This window comes from Amphimedon queenslandica, unplaced genomic scaffold, assembly GCF_000090795.2.
Source record: "Amphimedon queenslandica unplaced genomic scaffold, v1.1 AMPQUscaffold_13323, whole genome shotgun sequence".
NCBI lineage: Eukaryota > Metazoa > Porifera > Demospongiae > Haplosclerida > Niphatidae > Amphimedon > Amphimedon queenslandica.
The window spans coordinates 140,153-149,624 of record NW_003546441.1 but is presented as its reverse complement, the minus strand read 5'-3'; the positions used below and the strand labels follow the sequence as shown (position 1 = coordinate 149,624).

General features: G+C 34.6%; 4 protein-coding genes across 5 annotated transcripts in view; 2 read left to right on the top strand and 2 right to left on the bottom strand.

Moving 5' to 3' along the window:
- Window positions 1-3,562, bottom strand: part of LOC100639950 (procollagen galactosyltransferase 1-like) — a 16,650-nt gene extending 13,088 nt beyond the window's left edge. The window contains exons 1-10 of one of the 2 annotated variants that reach the window (XM_019998361.1): window positions 3,264-3,562; window positions 2,837-3,062; window positions 2,730-2,794; window positions 2,607-2,682; window positions 2,291-2,495; window positions 2,133-2,249; window positions 1,317-1,390; window positions 1,163-1,269; window positions 1,039-1,113; window positions 848-991 (exon numbers count right to left, since the gene is read on the bottom strand). In XM_019998361.1, the coding sequence (XP_019853920.1) occupies window positions 848-991; window positions 1,039-1,113; window positions 1,163-1,269; window positions 1,317-1,390; window positions 2,133-2,249; window positions 2,291-2,495; window positions 2,607-2,682; window positions 2,730-2,794; window positions 2,837-3,062; window positions 3,264-3,484 (1,310 nt within the window). In that variant the 5' untranslated portion in view covers window positions 3,485-3,562. The remainder of the gene's footprint in view (window positions 1-847; window positions 992-1,038; window positions 1,114-1,162; window positions 1,270-1,316; window positions 1,391-2,132; window positions 2,250-2,290; window positions 2,496-2,606; window positions 2,683-2,729; window positions 2,795-2,836; window positions 3,063-3,263) is intronic. The other variant, XM_019998362.1, reaches the window with a different exon arrangement.
- Window positions 3,563-3,747: 185 nt separating this feature from the next.
- On the top strand, window positions 3,748-4,797 carry KirA (potassium inward rectifier channel A). The gene is given in 1 exon segment (NM_001279290.1): window positions 3,748-4,797. A coding segment is annotated over 1 exon segment (1,050 nt).
- Window positions 4,798-5,047: 250 nt separating this feature from the next.
- On the top strand, window positions 5,048-6,183 carry LOC105313314 (G protein-activated inward rectifier potassium channel 4-like). The gene has a single exon (NM_001308621.2). The coding sequence runs from the start codon at window positions 5,110-5,112 to the stop codon at window positions 6,181-6,183; it is 1,074 nt and encodes a 357-aa protein (NP_001295550.2). The 5' UTR covers window positions 5,048-5,109.
- A 51-nt stretch (window positions 6,184-6,234) lies between these two features.
- LOC100639824 (collagen alpha-1(I) chain) overlaps window positions 6,235-9,472 on the bottom strand; it is a 13,731-nt gene continuing 10,493 nt past the window's right edge. The window contains exons 36-48 of the mRNA XM_011406635.2: window positions 8,793-8,846; window positions 8,616-8,723; window positions 7,900-7,953; window positions 7,797-7,850; window positions 7,695-7,748; window positions 7,630-7,647; window positions 7,550-7,585; window positions 7,229-7,345; window positions 7,038-7,170; window positions 6,880-6,986; window positions 6,779-6,835; window positions 6,541-6,732; window positions 6,235-6,485 (exon numbers count right to left, since the gene is read on the bottom strand). Of these exons, the coding sequence (XP_011404937.2) occupies window positions 6,318-6,485; window positions 6,541-6,732; window positions 6,779-6,835; window positions 6,880-6,986; window positions 7,038-7,170; window positions 7,229-7,345; window positions 7,550-7,585; window positions 7,630-7,647; window positions 7,695-7,748; window positions 7,797-7,850; window positions 7,900-7,953; window positions 8,616-8,723; window positions 8,793-8,846 (1,152 nt within the window). The 3' untranslated portion in view covers window positions 6,235-6,317. The remainder of the gene's footprint in view (window positions 6,486-6,540; window positions 6,733-6,778; window positions 6,836-6,879; window positions 6,987-7,037; window positions 7,171-7,228; window positions 7,346-7,549; window positions 7,586-7,629; window positions 7,648-7,694; window positions 7,749-7,796; window positions 7,851-7,899; window positions 7,954-8,615; window positions 8,724-8,792; window positions 8,847-9,472) is intronic.

Below are 9,472 nucleotides of genomic sequence, written 5' to 3'. Positions count from 1 at the left end.
CTCTAGTAGTGTTCTCATAATAATGGACCCAATCACTCCTGTAATAACATATTAATGTAACTCAATAGTGTCTCATTTGAAGCATTGGAAGTTTTAATTGGAACATAATGTCCCATTGGGAAAACCATGGGCTATATAGTCTGTGCTTTTTTTCAAAACATTGCTTAATATTTTAGCTAATAGCTTTTAAAATTTTAGTCATAATCTGCTCAAACTTTCTACACAGCATAAGGACAACAATATATCAGAAACTGTAATAAAAATTGGGGGGGGGGCGATTTTGCAGCCATTTTTTAAAAAAACCATAGGCTATAGCCTTGGGTATTTTTCAGAATTTTGTCATTTTCCAAAAATGGCTGTAACTTGTAAAATTGAAGCCGAAATTGGCTCAAACTTCCTACACAGCATAAGGACATCAATGTGTATCAGAAAATGTAATAAAAATTGGGAGTGATTTTGGACACAATTTTCAGAAGAATCCACTGGCTTTAAAAATTTGAAGATGATGTACAACATAATTAAGCTTTGCTACTTTTAAAAAAATGGACTATACTTACTCAGGATGGTCATTATACATTATTGGTATGTACTCATCAACTGGTAGTATATTATCAAAAGGTCTCCCAGCTATCAGTTTCTCAGCTCCTCTATTTGATATTATATAACCTAACGTCCAATATGAGTACCGAGGTATTACAAGGTTCTTTGTTCCTGGAATAACAGTCTCAAGATTTGGACTGAGCTCTTTACGACCAACATAACTAAAAAGTGACAAATAAACTATTGATTTAAACTGTTAACTAACACAAGGTCCCAGTCAGGATCATGACTGTTCACTTCTTGTAATGTTCTTTTAAGATTTGATTTAAAGTTAGGTTGGAAATCAATGTCATCCTCAAGTATTAGTACAGTCCTCATATCTTCAGCAATGATCCTCAACCAAATGAAATAATGACTTAAGAAGCAACCAACTTCTCCAAATGTCATTGGTCTAAGAAAGGTAGAGGATAGAGGGAGAGAAGAAGGTTCTTTTGTTACCTTTCACCCCAAGGATCCTTCCAGCCTGGCATAAAATGTATACCAAGCTCATCTAAATAAGACTGATTTAATTTCCTAAAATAAAACACATTAATAGTTTAATTATTTATAGTAATTTGCTTACTTTCCATCAACAGCATTGAATAATGTATAGTCAAACTGCAGCACATCAAGACAAGCCAGCATCCTCTGTCTCCTCTCTGTCCTTCTCTCCAAGCTGATCATATAAATCTATCAAAAATTCATGTTATTTTTTCGTATTCTCTTTCTTTTCTTACAGCATCTGTTCCAGCTTTTTCTTTCTCTGAGTGGATAGATATAAATTGACTCACAGGCACAGGATAATGATTAACTATACAATGAAAATAATAATTATAATTAACGATAATAATGAAGCACTATGGTGCAATGGACTCGCCTGCTGGAATTCACCTGAGTGATATGTATTACTTATACTGTGATATTTTAAGCAATTTGAAAAATATTATTATTGACTGCATAGTTATAATGATAATTAAATAAGCTATGGGTGTGGTCAAAAACTAACTAAATCATGGCACATGGGTAGGAGAAAGAAGAAAAGCTGAAATTTATTTTAGCATCTGAAGCTCTATTCCAAGAAAGAGTTGGCACAGAAAATTTTTCTAAATATTTAAAAGAGACTGAGAGAGTTTGGTTGCTCCTGCTTTCCCCAGTGCCGCCTGAAAAATTCTCAAAGAGGCTAAATCACAAACTTTGAGCAACTGTAACTCACAAACAACGAAGTTAGGACAAAATCGTTCTTTTTGTTTTTCGTTAGATGGGATTTTCTATCTCTGAAGCAAATCTCAGCCCTGTAAAGTGAAACACGAGCTCTCACCTGGAGAGAGGTCCCCTGGTTTAGCAGTTCACAGCTTTTGGTGCCACGGGATGCTACAAGAGCATAACTAGATGAAAGAAAGCAACTTTATCTGTTGCTAGAAGAAGAAATAGAGCTCTAGACTGCTCAAACAAAAAGATAATTTTTTTTACAAATCAATTAAACTGTGTGGACAGAATGACAGAATGACAACCCAACTGCTTAGTACCCGCCTACGCGAGTCCAATAAACGTACCTATTGTCTTTAATTTCCAATTATCTGTTTCTCTAATTGCATGTTCAAGTGAAGCGTATTCTCCAGTTTTTAAAAGATAACCAAACACATCAGTATTCAATATATACATACCAATACCTAATAATAATAACAACAACAACTAATACTTATAAATATACCATTAACTCTTGCAGAGTAAGATAATAAAATGATGTCGTCAATGTTCCATTTATACTCAGTAGGAGGTGGCCAGTAGGCAAGTGATTCTGAGGATACTGTTCTTAAATCAATTAGAAGTGTTGAATGGACTAAAGGAACTTTGAAACAGCCAAGATTGGAGCGTGTTACTATTGGCAGGTACTCTTCTGTTCTGAGATAATAACCCTGAGAGATAGGGAGAGAGTAATAATTATGACTTTAATTATTGGACATATAAAGTTCTACTGTACACAAAATATAGTTCTACTCAATGGAGAAGGAGTTATCATTGCTTACATTTTCTTTCTGTCCTCCCCAAAAATTACTAAATGCTCTTTCTTTATCGTAGATCAAAAGTGGTGCTACTATAGGCCTTTATCAAAATATAAAAATAGAATAATAAGAAAAATATTCATTTACTTTTTTGCTTCAATTAGTCTTATTAGGACATCTGGGTTTATAAGAAAATTATCGCAATCAACAAACTAAAGAAAATAAAATAATAAAATGAAGAATCAAATGCTTACAAATAGATATTCAGCTCTAGCCATTCTAGCATTGCTCAGTACATCCTGTCGGAGTTTACACATGTACTCCAGCCTTGAGTCAGACCAGGAGAAGAGCTCACTGTCTCCCAATGGGAATATGTCTCCATCTTCATATATTAGCACATTATTGTAGATTGATCGGACATTCTCAGACCATTCGAGTAGCAGGTTTGTCGTATTGTCCACACTCTGACCAATATATAAACTATTATAACAATAATAACAATAAAACAAATAAACAATAATCAATTATGCAGGGAAGAAGGTCTGCATTATAATGTAAGTGTCAATAAGAGTAAATTAATAATGAATCACTGAATACATTATGTACAAAACATAATTGCATCTAGTTTAACCAGATGGTTTAACTTTAGTAGAGCTACAGTGTACTATAGTGCTACCTCACCCAATTATAATTTTATCTTTTGGATAGTTAAGTCCCTCTATATATCCCAGGTACTGTGGTAAGAGATGGGCTGCATTTCTAGAGAGGATAGCAAGGTAGACTAATGGACGGCTTTCTTGCTGGAGGCTAGACTGCTTCATATCATCTTGTACTGTTCTCTGGTTGTATGTTCCTCTTAAGAGGAGGAGGAGGGAGAGGATAGCTAAGAGCATGTAGGACATTGTCTCCTCTCGCTGGCCTTTTTGTTAATAATAAGAGAGCCAGAGCGCATTATGATGGTCTACTCTTAGCACAATAAGAGGAAACCCCTACAATTTAACCCTGTGAATTACTAAACCACGTGGGTGGATCTGCAAAAAAAGTAGGGGTGGGGCTGGTTAGAAGGAGTGGCTTGTGGTATGCACATGTTAATTAACATTAAAAGTTACAAGGTGTACAAGCTGCTGAGGTCGTTTCTTCTTCGCCCCTTGTCCTCCTCTTTAGCATGGAGCCATCACATAAAAACGTAAACTATGAATTAGTATCGAATTCTAATGAGAATATCCATCGTGAAGACATTCCCATAACATTCAGAGGAACTCGTGAAGCGAGAAGACGCGAGAGGTTAGTAAAGAGGTCCAATGGCCGCTCATTGGTGCACCATCACAACATACCACCGCTGAGCTTGCTGGGGTACATTAGTGACGGCTTCACTACAGTACTTAATGCAAGGTGGATCGTTATAATACTGCTGTTTGCAGCTATGTACGTATTATCATGGCTGCTCTTTGGGTTCATATGGTGGGGGATTGATTCAGCTTACGTGGCCGTAACCAACTCATCTTGCGTTTCTAATATTGACGGATTCTCCGCATCTTTCCTGTTCTCAATAGAGACTCAGGTAACGATTGGATACGGGTATCGTTTTGTCGCAGACGACTGCTCCTTTGGTATACTATGCCTCGTCATTCAGTGTTTGGTTGGGCTCATTATAGACTCATTCCTACTGGGTCTGATATTTGCTAAAATCACCAGACCCAGGAACAGGCGTAAGACGATCCTCTTTAGTGACACTGCTTGCATCAATGTTAACAATAAAGGAGAGAAGAGGCTTCAGTTTCGCATTGGTGATGTTAGGAGCAGATCATCGCTAGTAGAGGCACACGTACGTGTACAACTATACTGGAATAGAAAAGATGGGGAGACTGATGAATACAGGTTGGAACAGAATGACTTGGAAGTTGGCTATGATAGTGGAACTGATCGCATTATATTATTAACCCCAGTGGTAATAACACACATTATAAAGGAGACAAGCCCTCTTTATACAGTAACTAATGATAGCATATTAAATGAAGACATTGAGATTGTCATTATACTGGAAGCCATTGTGGAGAGTACTGGCCTAACTGCACAAGCTCTATGGTCTTACACTGAGAGAGAAATATTGTTCAATTACAAATTTAAACCTATGATATACAGACAGAGTGATGCCAAAGGTACTTGGGAAGTGGATTTTAATAGACTTAGCTCCATAGAGCCTTGCCCTTGCTAGTAAATGTAATAAAATTATTTTTCATTATTATTACAAATTTTTGTTATTTTTGTGCTGTTTACTGTTCAAGTGAAAAGACTTATTTTCAATTTTATTTTCAAACTAGATCTGTTAATATTAATTCTGGTACATGCAGGAACTGATTAGATATAGTACTCACTGTCATAGACTTGGCAGCATATTTTGGCTGCAAAGTGCATCATGAGCTAAAAGGTGTGGCTCATTATGTAGGCGTGGCTGATCAAATTTCATAGGCTCCATAGCAACGGGACAACAACAAGTGCAGCTCATCGATCAGGATCAGCCAGTACAATGTCTGTCCAGTTCTCTAATAGCTATGAAAAAATGTCTGAAACCGAAGGAACAGTTCGAGAAGAAGCTACAGATGCTGCTCCAACAATAGTGAGCTTTCAGCCTACTGTACCAACAAGGCTTAGGCCAGAGAGACTAGTGAAAAGGTCTACTGCTCGCTCCATCTTGCACCACAAGAATATCCCACCACTTAGCTGGTTAGCATACGTTAGTGACGGCTTTACTACACTGATAAATGCAGAGTGGTACATTATAATTGGGTTATTCTCAGCTGTGTATCTCTCATCGTGGCTCCTGTTTACTTTCATGTGGTGGTCGTTTGATGCAGCCTATGTATCTGTTACCAACAATTCTTGCATTGAAAATGTTGGAGGATTCTCTTCATCGTTTCTCTTCTCATTAGAGACACAAGTAACCATTGGCTATGGGCACCGATACATACAGAGCACCTGTCACTTTGGCATATTTCTACTTGTGGTGCAAAGTCTTATAGGACTCTTTATCGATTCGTTCCTACTGGGTCTGATATTTGCTAAAATCTCCAGACCCAGAAACAGACGCAAGACGATCCTCTTCAGTGACATTGCTTGCATTAATGTTAATGCTAAAGGGGAGAGGTGCCTTCAATTCCGTGTAGCTGATGTCAGAAAGAATTCATCCCTAGTAGAGGCACATGTACGCGTACAACTGTACTGGCATAAAAAAGATGGTGCTACTGATGAATACAGGTTGGAACAAAATGACTTGGAAGTTGGCTATGATAGCGGTACTGATCGCATTATATTATTGACCCCAGTGGTAATAACACACATTATAAAGGAGACAAGCCCTCTTTATACAGTAACTAATGATAGCATATTAAATGAAGACATTGAGATTGTCATTATACTGGAAGCCATTGTGGAGAGTACTGGCCTAACTGCACAAGCTCTATGGTCCTACACTGAGAGAGAAATATTATTTGGGCGAAAGTTTATACCGATGACCAACAGGGAAAAAACAGCCAAAGGAACATGGGAAGTGGATTTCAAAAAGCTGAGCGATGTTGTGACCAGTGAAGCAACAAACATGTAACAGCTATTAACGCTTTTTAGTAATAATTATTAGTACAGACACTATTTTCTATTATTTTGTACACTGACATAGAGTTCTTGTTAAAAAAATGTATGCTGTGAATCAAAATAACTAGAGAGAAGGATCATGTTCCTTCATGTAACATCGCTATTACTCTGATATTTAAAACACACAGGTCCTAACTGAACAGTAGTACACCCACCACCACTGCATGTCAGTCTAGCATCAAGCAGTGGCAGTGAATTGTATATGGAATGAGAGCTGTCTGCTTGAATTGAATAATGAACCTCGCCCTTTCCTCCCTGCAATATTTTAGTAAAAAATTAATATTTGTAGCAAAGAAACTCATTTTCATACCTCATTTTGTAGCACTGTTGATGAGAGCTGATCTTGATTCAGTATTACTTGATTTCGATCAGAATCAATCCATGTGATATTAAGCTCATTGCTATACTGTGCATGATAATCTCTAGATATCCCTATCTTGACTGATTGCCTTATTCTATGACTGTAAAGCCTTAGGACATTCAACTGGACTAATAATGATGTCTATAAATAATGCAATAATAATGTATGAATAAAATAAATAAAGTACTTGTATATTATTAGGCAAAAGATTCATCAGATAGGCTTCAGTTAGGTTACCTAGTTCCTATACAGAAAATAGAATTAATATCAGTTGTTGTTGTCAATTACCAAGGGATATGGTACAATGTCTATACATGTTTCTTTTGATGTGAAATTACAATAAATATAAACAGAATCTTGAGAACATCCTAAATTAGGATCAATCCAATACCAACCTGAAAAATACATACATTAAAATAAAAATGAGAAGCCTAAAAATTTCATACCATTTGATTGATTATTTAATAGATCATTTATTGCTTGACAAGACTGGGCAGGTTGGGTTTGACTCCTTCCCATACTGTTAATAATCCGAACAGGAACACATAAAGTATCAGGTCTTTTAACCACATCGTACAACTATAAGTTATTAATACATTATTACTATAATCAATCGGTAACAATTATCAATGATTACATTATTTAAAATGCTAGAGAGAGACGGTATTAAAGACTGATCATCAAGGCTACTATCAGAACTATAGAATGATGTACCACTAGTAGAGGGCCTACTACCTTTCTGTCCTTTGTCACCCTAATCAATTGATAACAATATGAAGAGAGGAAAAGCAGAGTTAATAGTCATACATGTAAGAAAAAAATGAATTAAGAGACCTTTTTATAAATAGCATGCTTAAATATGTGAGTAATATCTTAGCTATAATTTTAATTTTGTATTAATTATAGGACTGCAATATGTACATTAATATAAAAGAGAGTGACTGTGTAAATGACTTACTCTTTCCCCCTGTTCACCAGGAGGCCCTTTAGGACCCTAACAAAAATAAATACTAGTATTATCATGATATGAACATGTACCATTGGTCCAGTAGGGCCCTATAAATATGAATATAATAAATAATTAAGGATACATTATTAATTACTGGGAGTCCCTTATCGCCAGAATGACCAGGAGATCCTTTTATTCCAGCTAAACCCTGTAAAATAGATACAATAAAAATAAATAAATAAATAAATATGTATACATAATCTCCAGGTGGACCAGAGGGTCCATCATTTCCAATACGACCAGCTTTGCCCTACACAAGGTGACATATTATTAATGTATCTACATGTACACATACATACTTTGGGACCAGGTGGTCCAGGAGGTCCTTTAATACCTTTATTGCCTTTATATCCCTACACAAACAATGACACTTAAAGTCTACGTGTATTTTAGAAACTTGAATTTTAGCATTTTTAATGTACATGTACATGTACAACATATTGGGTTATTGTTTTTAGTAAAGTGTAACTCTAGTTTAGTTAGGGTTTTCCACAATTTTCCACATTGTACTACATGTATAATTTGAAGAAACTTTAAAATTTAATAAAAAATCCAAATTTGATCGGAGTCAGCTCAAACTTTCTACACAACATATGTACATGTATATGTATCAGAAATATATGTATAAATGGAAAATTCTCTCCTTTTCATTTTTGGCAAAATTTGGCTGAAGACCGTGTACAGGGGCTTCAGCCCGATTTTGGAGCAACTTTAAAAATTCGTAAAAAATCTAATTTCCATCGGAATCAGCTCAAACTTCCAACATAACATTTGTAGATGTATATGTATCAGAAAATATTATAAAACTGAAAAATTCTCTATTTGTGAATTTTATGAAAATACCCCATACTATAGTACAGGGTCTTTGGCCTAATTTTTGAGCCACTTGATAATCCACTGACAAAAAGCTGAACGAGCACTAAGCCAAAACCTGGGGAAAAACCTGAATTTAGTGTCTTAAAGATCTTTTCTACATTTAAGGTACATGTACGTTCTAGTAACATTAATTTCTCACTTTATTTCCTTTCTCTCCTCTTGGCCCCTCCTCTCCTCTCTCTCCTATTCTTCCAATAATACCAGTATGACCAATCTCTCCTTTTATACCAGGATCACCTTTAGCACCCTAAAACAACAAGATACAACAATAAACAACAACACACAACAATAAACAACAACAACAAACAATGCTCACTTCAGCTCCATATCTTCCTTTAGGACCAAGAGGACCTATAGGACCAGGATCACCCTATGATTATGAAAAAAATAGAGTAATAAATAAACTAAAATAATAAAATGAAAAAATAAAAAATTAAATAAAAAATAATAAAAATATATATAAAATAAAAAATAAAAAATTAAGAATAAAAAATAAATAAAACAAAATTTAAAAAATATAATAAAATTAACTTTAAAATAAAAAATCTTAATAATAGATAATAAATTTAAAAAATATAATTAAAGAATAGACCAACAAAAAATTATTAAATAAATAAATAAAATTAATTAGCAGGACCTCACTTCCTGTTTCATAATTCATTTTTAATAAAAATTAATTAGCAGCACCTCACTTCCTGTTTCATAATTCATTTTAATAAAAATTAATTAGCAGCACCCCACTTCCTGTTTCATAATTCCTTTTTAATAAAAATTAATTAGCAGCACCTCACTTCCTGTTTCATAATTCATTTTTAATAAAAATTAATTAGCAGCACCTCACTTCCTGTTTCATAATTCATTTTTAATAAAAATTAATTAGCAGCACCCCACTTCCTGTTTCATAACTTATTTTTAATAAAAATTAAGATTATTCTGCTCTTAATATCTTACAATAATGTTTAATAAATAAATAAATAAATTAATTAATTAATAAAA

What these genes read in the sequence shown, in the direction of transcription:
- LOC105313314 (NM_001308621.2), top strand. Translation starts at nt 5,110, where the DNA reads ATGTCTGTCCAGTTCTCTAATAGCTATGAAAAAATGTCTGAAACCGAA.